General features: G+C 35.8%; 2 protein-coding genes across 2 annotated transcripts in view; both read left to right on the top strand.

The window, feature by feature from the left end:
- The first annotated feature begins 109 nt into the window (after window positions 1-109).
- On the top strand, window positions 110-12,221 carry stam2 (signal transducing adaptor molecule (SH3 domain and ITAM motif) 2). Its single transcript, XM_039649748.2, has 14 exons — window positions 110-275; window positions 2,082-2,166; window positions 2,977-3,052; window positions 3,669-3,764; window positions 3,887-4,033; window positions 7,434-7,503; window positions 7,652-7,844; window positions 7,985-8,079; window positions 8,160-8,242; window positions 8,358-8,445; window positions 9,811-9,865; window positions 9,956-10,112; window positions 10,245-10,387; window positions 11,882-12,221. Exons 1-14 carry the CDS (start codon window positions 236-238, stop codon window positions 12,063-12,065), a joined length of 1,512 nt encoding a protein of 503 aa, XP_039505682.1. The 5' UTR covers window positions 110-235; the 3' UTR covers window positions 12,066-12,221.
- A 3,444-nt stretch (window positions 12,222-15,665) lies between these two features.
- The window catches only part of cacnb4a (calcium voltage-gated channel auxiliary subunit beta 4a), a 37,880-nt gene continuing 37,621 nt past the window's right edge, over window positions 15,666-15,924 (top strand). Inside the window, exon 1 of the mRNA XM_039649664.2 lies at window positions 15,666-15,889. Within this exon, the coding sequence (XP_039505598.1) occupies window positions 15,824-15,889 (66 nt within the window). The 5' untranslated portion in view covers window positions 15,666-15,823. The remainder of the gene's footprint in view (window positions 15,890-15,924) is intronic.

Genomic DNA, 15,924 nt, shown 5'->3' with positions numbered 1-15,924 from the left:
GGTAATTTTTTGGTATTATTATGAATTCGGAATATAGTTTAAAATCAAGAATGATTTGAAAGTTGTTTGCTATGACACGTATGCGATTTCTGACAGGCATTGCCTTTGCCTACTAAGTTTACGGAAGAGCAACTGGTGGAAGTGAACGCAATTTAATGGATGAGCGGAGAAATCGTCGATCTACGTAGATAATACGCTCGAATTTATTCTTTAATAGATAGGAAAAGGTCGAAAAATGCCTTTATTTGGCCAAAATCCGTTCGATCAGGATGTGGGTGAGTTTGACTGTTGTTTTTATCGAAGTGTTGTGATCTTGACAAGTCAACAGGGCCGTTACAGCGCTCTGTTTACTGTCATATTCTCAAGATATTTGTTTTCTGTTTTCTTTGTTTCTTTTATTACCCTGATACATTTCTATATTGTGTATCAGAAAGCAGATAATTAATAAAGATTTCAAACGTAAATAATGTAGGTGACCTAATTCTTAAAAATGTCTAAATTCCTGGAACTTGTTGCATGATATATCCTTTGATATATATATATGATTCTATTGGTTGATAATACAATATAATATAATATACTAAAAGTAATTATTAAGACGATATAAAAATGTTAACATAACAGTAAATAGTATTTTATCTTGCTTATATATTATGTTATTAATACATTTCTACATTAAAAAAATTAAATAAGAAATAAAATACTGTTTGGTTTTATTGTGAATGCTCCTCCATGGGGTATTTATTTATTTATTTTTCTTCTGTCTATGAGTGTAAGGCACTTGAGTATTGTTAATTTTATTTTAAGGTGTAGCATTACTGTGCTAGATTTCGCAATGTGATTTTTTTTCCTTTAAGAGTTAGTCATTAAAATGTTCCCAGTTTTGTTCCTGAAGGAGGGGACAAATAATCTATACTATACTAGTGGGTTAGAAAAATGGTTGTGCCTGTTGTGACAAGCTGAATATGTAAAATAACTGGCAAAACAGGCTGCTTTGTCTGTTTAACGGGATGCACAGAATACTCCTACTTCAGTGGTGTGCGTTTTAAAATGTGATGGCAAAGTCCTCACAATGTAAATTTATGTCCTTGTTACACTTACTTTTCCTGTTTAAATAAACATTACATAAAAAGAGAGACCATATATAATTCTATTTTGCATTTTTACAAAATTCGTAATGTTATATTCATTAAAACCACGTCTATAAATTTTATCAATTTAGCGTCTTGTGCTTTTTTATATTTATTCCAAAATAATAACTAAAGGCTCGTTTCAGTGGTCATCAAGCTTGTACACACTGGTCACAGACATAAATTTATTACATTTAATTTTCCCAAGCTGATTGCTCATTAAAAAACCCTACAGTCCTCTTGTTTTCAGGCCATTTTAAGTTTGATTTTGGCACGACATAAAGCAGTAATAAAGCAGGCTGAGTTGTTTGGTTACTTTTTAATTTGCCTTCATTAACACCATCAATGTCTTCATCCTGGCTGATTCGAGAGCGTGCACAAAAACGAGGCAGGATTTATCTCAGTAAACCAATCATATCCAATCATAGGCATTGTCTCCTCTCACATTATTTTCCCCCATTCATTCTCGATTACCCCCACTAAACCCTCCGCACGCTTTGGGGGGGTCTGTTAAAAGCCAATGGGCTCAGGGGAGGCAAGCCTGTGGGTGTCACTGTTGGACTTTGTTACTTTATAAAAACAAGTGACTTGCACCTTTTAATGTCAAATTTTGTAATGTTTGCATTTTTGTAGTATCGATAATTTTTTCATCCAGATTTGTTGAGGAGAGACTGCCTTGCCTCCTCAGAGGAAACACCCTTTAAACTTTCTAACTACCTAACAAACACTTGTCCTTCCTAGCATTTTTTATTTTATATATATATATATATATATATATATATATATATATATATTGTTCTATTTTGTATTGTGTTTGTGTATTTTCTGTTTTTATTGCCTTTATATAAATGAAAGGATGTTTAGACATACAGAGTCAGAGACTTTGACTCCCTTTAAGAATTTCAGCATTGATATGACACCTTTCATTGAGAGTCTCATTTGCCTTTTCAGAGAAAGCAACTAGTGAAACTAGCACAGCAGAGGACTGGGGCCTCATTATGGATATCTGTGACCGGGTTGGGACAACTCCAAATGGGTGAGCTGAAATATCGGCATACGAAAACGATTTGAATAGCTATCTCCTGGTTTAACAAGCCTAAGTCTCAGACTGAAATGCATGTCTGAGCTGTTTTAACTGAAAGCAACTTGCACGGACATATCTTAAAATATGTCAGTGTCATTGTTTTGTCTCAAAATTCAAACCAGTTATGTTTTTTCTAAGGTACATTTATAAAAGCTTCTTAAATGTCCTAAATTGAACCAAGGCTTAAAGGAGTAGTTCACTTTAAAAAAAAAACTTTTGCTGATAGTTTACTCACCCCCATGTCATCCAAGATATCCATATCATTCTTTCTTCAGTCGAAAAGAAATTAAGGTTTTTGATGAAGCTTAAACTTTGTTATTATTATTTTTTAAATGAGCGATCGTTTCGCTTGATATGACCCTTATTCATCGTCTGGAATCGTTTAAAGCCCTTTGAATAGTTTGCAGTCTGCACTGAAACTGCACTGTTTTTTGGACCTTGAACCGTTTGGTTCCCAATGAAGTACATTATATGGAGAAAAATCCTGGAATGTTTTCATCAAAAACCTTAATTTCTTTTCAACTGAAGAAAGAAAGACATGGACATCTTGGATGACATGGGGGTGAGTAAATTATCAGCAAAAGTTTGTTTAAAAGTGAACTACTCCTTTAAATATGGCTTAAACTAAACCCTGTCTGTGAAACTAGGCCTATATTTTTTTAATGTTTATTTTTAGTAACATGAAAGTTGCTTGAATGAATTATTGTTCTTCCAATGTAGGTTTCTCCCTAATACAGATATTATCGTATTATTCTTTTATAGTGCAAAGGACTGTCTCAGGTCAGTCATGAAGCGAGTGAACCACAAGGTCCCTCATGTCGCAATGCAAGCGTTAACGGTGAGCTCTTCATCTCCAGTTCCCGTTGTAGTAAAACAGAGGTGCAGCGACTAGGGTGTATGCAGTCCAGAAAACATATGTCATATGGGTTGTCACGGTGTTGACGTTGTTGGGAAAATGAATCAGTGAATGGCTTGGGTATAGTCACTGCACACTAAACTGGGATAGAAGCATCTGGAAGTGACAGACATCTCTGTGGGCAGAGTTATCGCACCCTTCGAAGATTTCTCACTCTATTTTAAGATCTTCTCTAATTCTTTCTCATCTGGATGTAACTTTTCAAAAGGGAATTACATGGGTATTACAACAGAAAGGAGTGGGTTGATGAGGAAGTTGTTGAATTTGTCACAATAATTATTTCTTTTTCTTGTGAAAATGGCATTTTACCACCCCTTTAAAGTATAAACGGTTATAGAAATGGTACATTTGTTCAATTATGATATCACATTTTATTGACAATTATTTATAGTATAAACAGTTATAGATTTGTTAAATGTGTGCAATCACTGTTTGTATGGAACATTTCAATGAATCGATCAAACCTGTTCACAAATTGGTTAATCTGTAGTTTAAGCAAGTAATTGCTGTTCAAATATTGCCGTGTTTCCCTGTTTAGTTGCTAGGTGCCTGCGTCTCAAACAGTGGAAAAATCTTTCACCTAGAAATCTGCTCGCGGGAGTTTGCCAGTGAAGTTCGCAGTGTGTTGAACAAGGTAAGGAACTGCAGCTTGCTGTATAAATATTAGTGTAATTCTATTCATTAAGGCAAATCCTGGTTTCAGAGTACTACAATAAATATTGATAATTGTCACTAACCTCATGCTCTTTCCCTCAGGTTCATCCAAAGGTTGGTGAGAAACTGAAGGCCCTGATGGTGGAGTGGGCCGAAGAATTCCAGAAAGACCCGCAACTGAGTCTCATCAGTGCCACCATCAAGTCCCTCAAAGAAGAAGGAGTCACCTTTCCCACTGCAAACACCCAGGTAGGTTACACTTTATTTCAATGGTCTACTTTAGACATTCTACTAACTATGAGTAACTTTGCAACTGAATTTCAACTAAATTCAATTGAATTTCAACTAACTCTCGAATGTTAGGTTAGGTTTAGGTGTCCGGGCTAGTAGAATAAGTTGTACTTGCTAAGTGTCTGATTTATCAAATCGAATCCATTTACTCCTGGCCTGGTGTAAACAGCCCCTTATGATCACTAGAATGTCTGTTGGGCCTTGGGGGAGCATCAAAATAAAATTTTAACAAATATTAAGCAGACCGTTTATTAATACTCTAATGACTGGTATTTTAGTTGCAAAGTTACATATAGTTAGTACGATGCCTAAAGTGGACCATCGAAATGTGTTACCCTGAAGTATTCCTACTATCAACTAATAACATGATCCTGTTGGATCTCACTGTGATGTCAGCTGTTCATAAACACAGATGCTGATGAACAGATATCAGCCGCTGCTATTTGGCCTAGATAAATGACCCTGAAACTTGGCTAAGTTTAAATTCATAGTGACTTTTTACATCCCAGATCAGCATAGTTCATTCGTTATTCAGGTTGTTTTTCTTTACTGTAAGGTCACAGAAATCTGTGACAGATGTTTTGTGTCTCCTTGTTATGAAATCTAGGCCATTACAATGTTGTTTTGAAGTTTTTGTTGATGTAATATCAGATATTTGCATCGTAAAATGTAAGAAAATATGGTAACACTTTATTTTAAGGTGTACGTGTGTATAATTAGTGTAATTATTTAAGTACTGAGTAATAATAATGTACTTTTAATAGTTATTACTACAGTAACAACATGTAACAAGGACACTGTAAAATAAAGTGTTAGTGAAATTATTTTTACACAATGTTTGTTGTTGTTGGTTTTAACTATTATATTATATAATTACTGTATATCACACCTAAAGTACCGATACACTACCCTTTAAAAAGTTGGGTTCAATAATCAGGATCTTTTTTGGAAAGAAACTTAATATTTTAATTAAGCAAGAACACATTAAATTGATCAAAAGTGAGAGTAAAGATATGTATAATGTTATAAAAGATTTCTGTTTCAAGTAAATGCTGTTCTTTCAAACTTTTATTAATCAAAAAAATCCTGAAAAAAAAAAGATATTACAGTAATGATGGCTAAAAATTCCACTTTGCCCCATTAGAAAAAGATTGAACTAGAAAATAATTAGTTTTAAATTGTACTAATATTTCACTAATATAAATTTGCCAACCTAAAGAACTACCTGCAGTGTATGGGCAAAACCTGAAATAGTACGGTTGATTTAATTTTTTCTGGTGGGCTTTTTTATTTAAATTTTAAACTCTTTTGTTTTGGTCAATAAAGACATTAAAATTAAAATAACATAATTCACATAATAATAAAATATATTGTCCATAGTCAAGAACCACCTCCACCTGTTCTATATAGTCTGAATGTGTGTAGTATGAATGTAATCTGGACAGATTCGCCATGTTGTCATTATCAAGTGACCTGCAGTGTCACTTCACTTCCATTCATAAATCCTCTCCCATATCCTCATGGGAGAGTAAAGTTTCCTAAATATATGCACTTCTGAATCTTGCCCAGAAGTAATAGGTTATCTCTACGAGTACTGTTAATTCAGGCATACTTTTTTGGGTCAAACACTGTTTTTTTGCCACGATATTATAGTAAGGAAGTGTGTGATTTCAGAAGCAGCCATGTGACTAAACATGACCACAGTTTCTCACATGACATGTCTGTTAACACTTTAGCTATTTGTATAAATCAGCCAAGTGCGTCAGGAATGCTAAAGCATGTGTGTAAACTAGAGACAAGAGAGCCAAGCGGCTAGAATGGAATTTCCTGCCTCATATTTCCCTTGTCAATTCTTCTTTGTTGTCTCTCTCCTCCATTTATTGTGTTAGACTACAGGATTAGTGCACTTCTGTATCTGTTAATAAGTGCCAACTATGTAAATTAGCTCACAAAAATTTACTGTTGTCACTCAAAGGTCATCATATACATGTTACTTACTTATGTAAATGGGTTGTGGCGGAGTCATTGGTTAACCTCCTTATTTGATTAGTGTCAGTGTTTTTGCTTCTATTTTTTTCTTTGGTACTTACTGTAGTACATCTATAGATGGCGTTATAGTCCTGTGTTCATTCATATACTGTACACAGCTGTTATATATACTATATAATTAATATGATGTATATTAAATTTTATATACTATTATTCATAGGTTTAAGTTAAGAAGTTTAAGAAATTAAATCTTTTATTCAGAAATGATGTACGCTTTGTGCAATCCAACATGTATAGAAAAAAAAATTATTACATACAAAACATGTATGTAAAATGATTTATTAAAGGAGTAGTTCACTTTTAAAAAAAAGCAAAAACTTTTGCTCATAATTTACTTGTCATCCAAGATATCCATATCATTCTTTCTTCAGTCGAAAAGAAATTAAGGTTTTTGATGAAAACTTTCCAGGATTTTTCTCTATATAATGGACTTCAATGGGAACCAAACGGTTCGAGGTCCAAAAGACAGTTTCAGTGCAAACTGCAAACTGTTCAAAGGGCTTTAAACGATTCCAGACGATGAATAAGGGTCTTATCAAGCCAAACGATCACTCATTTAATAAATAAATAACAACGTTTAAGTTTTATAAGCTCAAATGGTCGCCTTGCTCTGTTCTGTGATGCACGTTCGTGACTCTCCTGTTCGAACTCATTCATCAAAGTGAATGCATCTTTTCCCGAGTCAATTCATTCATTTCGTTCGTTGAATGAATCAAATGGCACGAAAAAAGATTTGTTCATTTTGATGAACGAGATCGAACAGGAGAGTCATAAACTGTCTTTTTTTGTTTGACCTTGAACTGTTTGGTTCCCATTGAAGTCCATTATATGGAGAAAAATCCTGGAATGTTTTCATCAAAACCCTAAATTTCTTTTCGACTGAAGAAAGAAAGACATGGACATCTTGGATGACATGGGGGTGAGTAAATTATCAGCAAATGTTTTTTTTCAAAAGTGAACTACTCCTTTAAGCAGCAAATCAGCATACCAGAATGATTTCTGAAGGATCGTGTGACACTGGAGTAATGATGCTAAAAATTCTAAATAAATATAAAAAATTTTTTAAATAAATTTAGATTCTAACTTTTGACAGTCTTAGTATTGTCACTGTATTTAATAAAATAATAATAATAATAATAAATGCAACATTGGTGAGCATAAGAGACTTCTTTCGGAAACATTAAAATGTCCTTACCGACGCAAACCTTTGAATGGTAGTGTAGTATATTCATATAATATATACTTTATTATAGAAGTAACTTTTTTGCAAATCAGTGCTGATCTATTATCATGTGATGTCTAATTGCAGAGCTCGAGCACTAAGCCTATTAGCACTCCTGCCACCAGCAGAGCCCCTAATGATGATGACCTGGCCAAAGGTGAGGAATGTTGTTCATAACTTTATCGTTTTTTGATATTAGGGTTTATTTAGTCTGATTTTACGAATACTAAATCATCATTGAAACTGTGGATTCAAACCAGTCTTCTTTACCCAGATATTTTGTGTTTGTATTTTTCTCCGTGCAGCAATTGAGCTGTCCTTACAGGAACAGAAACAGCAGGCAGAGACACGACCCCTCACCATGATAGCTGATCCACCCTACAACACAAATGGAGGGAAAGAGTCCCGTAAAGTGCGTGCACTCTATGATTTTGAAGCGGCTGAGGACAATGAACTGACTTTTAAGACTGGAGAGCTTGTGCTCATTCTAGATGACAGGTAAACTGATTGTCCTGTGTGGAATAGATAATGTGTTATATTATAAAATTGAATCGTTTATGCTGTCTTTAAATTTCCCATATATCCCATTTTTTGTTGGTTGTCCGTCATTAAATTATAATGTTGCTATTATCTAACAGTGATCCAAACTGGTGGAAAGGAGAGAATCATCGAGGAGTAGGCCTATTCCCTTCTAACTTTGTCACCACCAACCTGAATGCTGAACCGGACCCTGGTAAGACACTTTATAACCTAGATGATTTGTTTTTCTACTCAAATTGCACACACAAACCACATGAATTCTCTTTCCTGTAGTGATGTATGTAGAGAAGACAGTAGTCCCAGAAGAGCCCATCGTTGAAGTCAAAGCTGAACCTGAGCCTGTGTATATAGATGAGGTGAGTGCTGGATGATCTTTGGGTGACTCGGCCACACCTCGCCTCTCATCTAGAAGTAACTGATATGAAAAACAGGCTCTTTTGGTGTCTTAATATTGATTGTTGTTTTCTACAGGAGAAGATGGACAAAACTCTCTACCTTCTCCAGAACACAGACCCGGCAGATGCCTCACCTGACATCCCAGAGTTGATCACATTAGAAGGTACCTGGATGTCTTTAATGTCTTCTCTTTAAGGTCTGAAATCAATTTTAGGTGTAGGAGTGGGTGGTACAAACACAGTTTGGCTATCTCTTTTCACAGACTGTGATGACTGGTTTTCACAGTTATTAAAGTCAGCATGTTACTAAAGTTGAGATAGACTTTTCTTTCCTATTGTGATGTATATCCTAGTGAAACGGCTTATTGAACAAGAAATAATGTAAGCCAGGACTTTATTTTTTGATTGGATTGATGTGGTTTGCTTAGCTGTGATCTCATATAAGTGACAGGACAATTGTCAGCAGAGTGACAATTCTGATTCCTTTTTATGAAGAATTTCTAAATTGTACTAAAGTGTACTACAATGAGGGACCAGCACAATTAGGTGTTGATTTGCATTAAACATTCGAGATACGTCAGTGGATTGTGCTCTGTGTAAACTAACACTGGGGTACAATTACCTCCTGTTTTGTCACTGTTGTCATATGTGACATTGTACACAGTGGAACTGTTTTGACAGTTCCACTGGGTAAATGGTGATCAACCCAATTCCTGTGTGTTATTTTGAAAAAAACTTTTGCTGATAATTTACTCACCCCATGTCATCCAAGTTGTCCATGTTTTTTTTTTCTTCAGTCGAAAAGAAATGAAGGATTTTGATTAAAACATTCCAGGATTTTTCTCCTTATAATGGACTTTATTGGTAACCAAACGGTTCAAGGTCCAAAAGACAGTTTCAGTGCAAAATGCAAACTGTTCAAAGGGCTTTAAACTATTCCAGACGATGAATAAGGGTCTTATCAAGCCAAACGATTGCTCATTTAATAAATATATAACTAAGTTTAAGTTTTATAAGCTCAAATGCTCGTCTTGCTCTGTTCTGTGATGCACGTTCATGACTCTCCTGTTTGAACTCGTTCATCAAAGTCATTTGGTTCATTCAACGAACGAAACAAACGAATTGACTCGGAAAAAGATTTGATTATTTTGATGAACAGGAGAGTTCGAACAGGAGAGTCACACAGAACAGAGCAAGGCGAGCATTTGAGCTTATAAAACTTAAACTTTGTTATTTATTTTTATTAAATGAGCGATCGTTTCGCTTGATAAGACCCTTATTCATCGTCTGGAATCGTTTAAAGCCCTTTGAACAGTTTGCAGTTTGTACTGAAAGTGTCTTTTGGACCTTGAACCATTTGGTTGTCCATTATATGGAGAAAAATCCAGGAATGTTTTTATCAAAAACCTTAATTTCTTTTTGACTAAAGAAAGAAAGACATGGATATCTAGTTAAGGTTATAAAATAGGTAATAAAGTTTTTTGAAAAGTGAACTACTCCTTTAATCTTTTGTTCTCTTCATCTTCTAGATGCTTGTGAAAAGATGAACCCAATGATTGATGAGAAACTAGAAGAGATTGACAGGTTTGTTGAAATCAAAACTTAGCCCAAAACAAGCTGCATGTTTTCCCAGTCTTGGCATATGAGAAAAAAACATCTCTCTCATTCCCGTAGGAAACACTCAGAGTTGTCCGAGCTGAATGTGAAGGTGCTGGAGGCTCTGGAGCTGTATAACCAGCTAATGAATGAGGCTCCACTTTACAATGCATACTCCAAAATGCAGACTATCCAAGGCACTTACCCAGGAGCCCCTACACCTCTCACTATGCAGGTTGGTCTAGCCATCTAAATGGAAATTTGGTGGCAATTCAGTCCATGATATTTTCTAACACAAAAATTCTGTTTGTTTTTTTTCTTCCAAAGCATTATTCAGATTTCTTTATTCATTTCTTGTCTCTCTCAGGGTTATCAACCGTCTGGAGCCTACATGTCTTCTGGTGTTCCACAGGGCTATAGTCTTTCGGATCAAGCTGGCCCTCTCTGCTCTCTTCCTCCTTCAGTCAATTCAGCGGCCCCCAGCCAACCAGCACAACCTCCTTACATCAGGTAATATAAACTAAAGGTGTCCTGCTAGCCTGCTCTACATGTATATGAATATTTCTCAAATCCTGTTCACACCAACAGTGAATCAGGGCATATCTAAATGCTCAGCAAGTACACATTTTATATAATTTAAACAAGCTAATCTAATAAACATTTAAGTCCACATACTTCTAGTGAATCCAGCTGTTAGATCTTCTGAAGCGCTCCAGTTTTAATGGAAGTGTAGCCTGCGTAAAATCCCAAACGCATGTATTCCGTGTGTGATGGTGCATCTGTGCAAAGGATTGTTTTTTGCATTTTGAGGCAATTTTCTTTGATTTTCAGTTACACAAACACACACACACACTTTAATACACACACATATATATATATATAGTATCTCACAAAAGGGATATCAAAAAAGTTCATCAATGTTGTCCTAAGACAAGTACAGATATTGTTCAAAATTATAATACACATATATATATATATATATTAGTGCTGTCAAACGATTAAAATATTTAATCGCGATTAATCACATTAATCTCATAGTTAACTGATTAATCGCAATTAATCACACATTTTTATCTATTCTAAATGTCTCTTGATTTCTTTTTGTCCCATTATTTATTTATTTATTTTTTTCATTTTAATGCTCTTATCAACATGGAAAAGTGGATCGGCTTGGTTTGTGAAAATGTTTTTTTTTTTTATTGAAAACAACGTTGGCATACAGAATACTGTGTTCAATTTCACACTTACATTCTCACTTGGAGCAAATACTCTCTCACACAATGTAACACTGTCCATCAATAAAAGAGTGAAAGAAATACTGACGAGGTCCTGATATTGACGAGGGGGCGGAGAATTCGCATAAGCTGTGTCTGTGTGTGTGTGTGCTTGGCCATCATCAAGTGGTATTTCAGACTGGACGTGCTGCGATGATGATCACTCTGTTCACAATGACAAAACACACAGATCACTTTGGTCTTGTCGATGGGACAATTTGGCAACTTTTTAAAAGTAAACTTTCCATTCAGAATCTTATTAGCATCCATTTCGGCGCCTCGCGCTCGTCGTCCACTCAAAACGTAACGTTAACCAACTATTTGGCCGGCTTGCAAGCCCAAACGTGTGTGTGCGACGTGCCTGTTGTTTTGTTTACGGTCTAGCTAGATCCGCTAGTGCTTTGGTCGACGAAGCAACAAAACGTCCTCGCGCGGCGCAAGCCATTGAAATGAATGGGTTTTTATAGCGCAGCGCGTACATGCCGCGTCCTGTTGCAAAAGCATGTGAAAGACAACTAAGTTTGCTATGACAAAAAGACCGTTAATCGTGAGATAAAAATAATTGACGCCATTAAAATGGGTTTGCGTTAACGCCGTTAATAACGCGTTTAACCAAAGTGTCAAAGAGAAAACCAAGTGTACCATAAAGTATCAGATCCGTACAAATGATTCATTAATGCTATAGTATTTTAGTAAATAATACATACAATAAACATACATTTCTTTGCAGCGGCCACATGAATGCACAATACGTGAACCAAGCTCCTGGAGCCCCTTACCCGCCACAGATGGGCGTGGCTATGGACATGTCTGCCTATCAGAACGCTAATCCTGGTATGCCTCCAACCTCCTATCCCATGTCAGCTCCAGCCCAGCAGCAACAAGCGGCCTTCTACCAGCAACCCCTTCTGTAAGACTGCACGACTGGTCCGACTCCACAGCAATTCATTTCCAATGCAAATTCCAAATGGTGAAATTGAGGTCGAGGGCATTTTCATCTCTCGTCTCTACGGATGTCAAGGGGTATGCAAAGATTCGCTGACATTTGTCTTCGCAGGACAGAGCTGTAATCCACTCGAAAGGAAGCAAGCATTTCTTTTTCTCTCCCACTCATTAACCCATGAAGCAGTTTAGGGCAGATGTTCAGAATTGATGGAACGAGTCACACTAATCATAAACATCTTTTTTTTTTATCATCGTGTGATCATCACCAGCATACTGATAGTGAATTTAAGACTAAATGGTAATATGCACACACAGATATTATTCTTCATTTGAAGAGACAATTCTTTAAGACTTATGATTAATTGTTGCCGTTTTCCATTTATTTCTGGGTTAATCGATTAATTTCTTGGCTTTCTAAAGCAAATGTGGGGTTTTTATCAATGACATTTTGCGTTCCAGAGAGGACAATTGTATGAAGAAGATTATACGTGGATCACCAAATCTGTAATGATTTGATGTGCTAATACTCAGAGCACTTGTATAAACTCTTAAAATCAAAATGGCAGGTTTAGTTAGTGATTCCAGAAGTATGGAACAGATTTAGTTGGTGCAACCAAATGCTAGAGACTTTCATGTAATATTCATAATAAATTGCTTTACAGCCTGTGCTTTAGAACTGACAGCGGTCACAAATGCAATCCCTTTATGGTCAATCCATATGTTTCAATGTATAATGATATTTATAATATGCAAGAACCGCTTGTGTTTGCATTGTGGGTGTTTGCTGTTGTTTGATTTAATTTAAGCATGTAAAAGTGCAAACAGTATAATTTACATCTGGTCTTTGATTTCCTCTGCTGGGAATGATTGATTAATTGTTGTTTTTTTGCTTCTTACATAAGTGAAGAAATGTGCTTTGCTGATGAGTCAGAAAATGTATAATTCCCTTACCATATAGACAGCTTTCATTCGTGTTAAAATGGGATTAATGTAGTAAAATATAGATGAAAATTTTCTTTATTTTTTTCTTTTTCATAATCTGAAAAAAAAAGAAAAAAAAAGATATTGTATATTAGATGTTAAATAAATGGCTTTGTCTGTATTGCACCTTAACTTTATAAACATTTATTTACCACCAGATGCCTTGTTCTTTCACGAGACCGAATAAACACAAAAAAACAATTCAAAAGACTTTATTTCAGAAGCTGCTGTATATTTGTAAACCTGTATGTTTTAAGAGATTTATAGGGAAATCTGTGTTGTACTCATGGATTCAATGTTTTGTAACATCATTATTTCTTTGTATCCTGCCTGCTCATTTTTCAAAATTCTTTTTGTAACACAGTGAACTGTTAAAAGTCTTCAGAAAATAAAAGCTACCTGTTTCAGAGATTGCTTTGGTGGATACTTTCCCAGCCTTCTCTTAATCTCGTTTTGGAGATGCTGAATGTTTATATCTATTAAACACAATTTGTGCGTAAAATGCAACGGTTATTTTTTGAAAAATCTTGCTAAGTTATGCACAGTTGATATCCTACTAATCATCAACCTCATGGGTGAATCCTTCCTCAAAGGGTCACAATAATTAGCTTATTGTGGAGGCAACACACAAGTTAAAAAATATGCCCTTCGGTTATTCTCTTGGTTTTCATCTGATATGCTGATGAATCTATAAACACTAAAATATAATCCTGTAAAAAAAAAAAAACGGTAAACTACTGGCCGCTGTGGTTGCCAGCATCATACCATAACTATATGGTCTGTTACTGTTTTTGTGTTAAAACATACACTGTAAAAAATAATCCTGTAAAAAAAAATGGTAAACTACTGGCCGCTGTGGTTGCCAGCATCATACCTTAAATATACGGTGTGTTACTGTTTTTGTGTTGGAGCATATAGCTGTTAAAGTTTTATACTGAGCTGACAATACGGTACTATTTAGCTGTTAATTTTAAAAACAGTAACACACCATATTTTTATGGTATGATGCTGGCAACCACAGCTGCCAGTAGTTTACTGTTTTTTTCAGGATTTTTTTTTTAGTTTTATACTGTAGCTGACAATACAGTATTTATCCGTTAGTTTCAAAAACAGTAACACACCGTATTTTTATAGTGTATGATGCTTTGCAACCACAGCTGCCCGTAGTTTTTTTTTTTTTTTACAGGATTATTTTTTACAGTGAGGAGGACGCTTTACAACAGGCCACTGAGACCTTATTGTCATTTTTAAAATGGGTCATTTTATACTATAGTATAGTTATTTATGTATTTAGAAATCGAACAGCACAAGTTAGGCAACTAAAGGTATGAATATGACTTTGAATCTTTTACAACTTTGATTAACAAATAATAGATAACAGACAACAATACTGACAAAATGTATAAAAAAATAATATCACCTAAAAAATACGTCACCTTTACTTGTCACATTGAATAGCAGCTGCTGCCTTAAATTAAGTGCAATCAACTATTTATGTCATTTTAACTAAAATTACAATTTTTTAAAGTGTTGACTCTTGTAGAAAAAAAAGTTGAAAATTGTTTATTTTGATGAGCTAAAGCATTGATCATATATTTTTTTACAGAGCTGTTGTGAGATTGTAATTTTTACTTCATTTAATTATTTAATCATTTTGCTGAATAAACAATTTTTGCTAAATGATTTGACAACTATACCAAACACTTTGTATAAAATTACATAACAATTTTTTTATTTATCTCACTCACCTAAAGGATTATTAGGAACACCTGTTCTCATTAATGCAATCATCTAATCAACCAATCACATGGCAGTTGCTTCAATACATTTAGGGGTGTGGTCCTGGTCAAGACAATCTCCTGAACTCCAAACTGAATGTCAGAATGGGAAAGAAAGGTGATTTAAGCAATTTTGAGCGTGGGATGGTTGTTGGTGCCAGACGGGCCGGTCTGAGTATTTCACAATCTGCTCAGTTACTGGGATTTTCACGCACAACCATTTCTAGGGTTTACAAAGAATGGTATGAAAAGGGAAAAACATCCAGTATCCATTCCTGTGGGCGATGCTACAGGTCAGAGGAGAATGGGCCGACTGATTCAAGCTGATAGAAGAGCAACTTTGACTGAAATAACCACTCGTTACAACCGAGGTATGCAGCAAAGCATTTGTGAAGCCACAACACGCACAACCTTGAGGCGGATGGGCTACAACACAGAAGACCCCACCGGGTACCACTCATCTCCAATACAAATAGGAAAAAGAGGCTGCAATTTGCAAGAGCTCACCAAAATTGGACAGTTGAAGACTGGAAAAATGTTGCCTGGTCTGATGAGTCTCGATTTCTGTTGATGCATTCAGATGGTATTTAGCCATATCAATTAGCTTAAATTTAGTAGGCTATGTAGCCTAATGTAGATTTGTAACTAACTGCTTTCTTTACAGGGTAAGTTAACTGTATTAGCTACATTTGGGGTATCTTCTTGTCAACACACTGCCTAATACATCATTTCTGATGACCTCAGTTGAGCAGCTGTACAGTGGCTCGCGATGCGCTAGTGGTGACCGCGCGCGCTGCATCTCCAGCTGCACTCACAGCGCGCGCACTGCATCAGTCCTCACCGTCCGCGAGCGCACTTAAGCCTCGGACAACACAGCGAAACTGGAGCAAACAGTTCAGTACCCTCCGCCGACCCAGTGGACCGGGACCGAAAGGCAACCTCCACCGTGGACCGATGAACTCGCAGAAATGTCCCGGCATATCTACACCCGACATGGGATGATAGGCGATGGGGTCCAGAAACCGATTTTTCAGGTAGGGACGCTAGAGAAGGTTTTGATGCGCTGTGA

This window comes from Pimephales promelas, chromosome 7 (genome assembly GCF_988280905.1).
Source record: "Pimephales promelas chromosome 7, fPimPro1.hap1.1, whole genome shotgun sequence".
Lineage (NCBI taxonomy): Eukaryota > Metazoa > Chordata > Actinopteri > Cypriniformes > Leuciscidae > Pimephales > Pimephales promelas.
The sequence above is the reverse complement of the archived record's forward strand: the minus strand, read 5'-3'. Positions and strand labels throughout refer to the sequence as shown.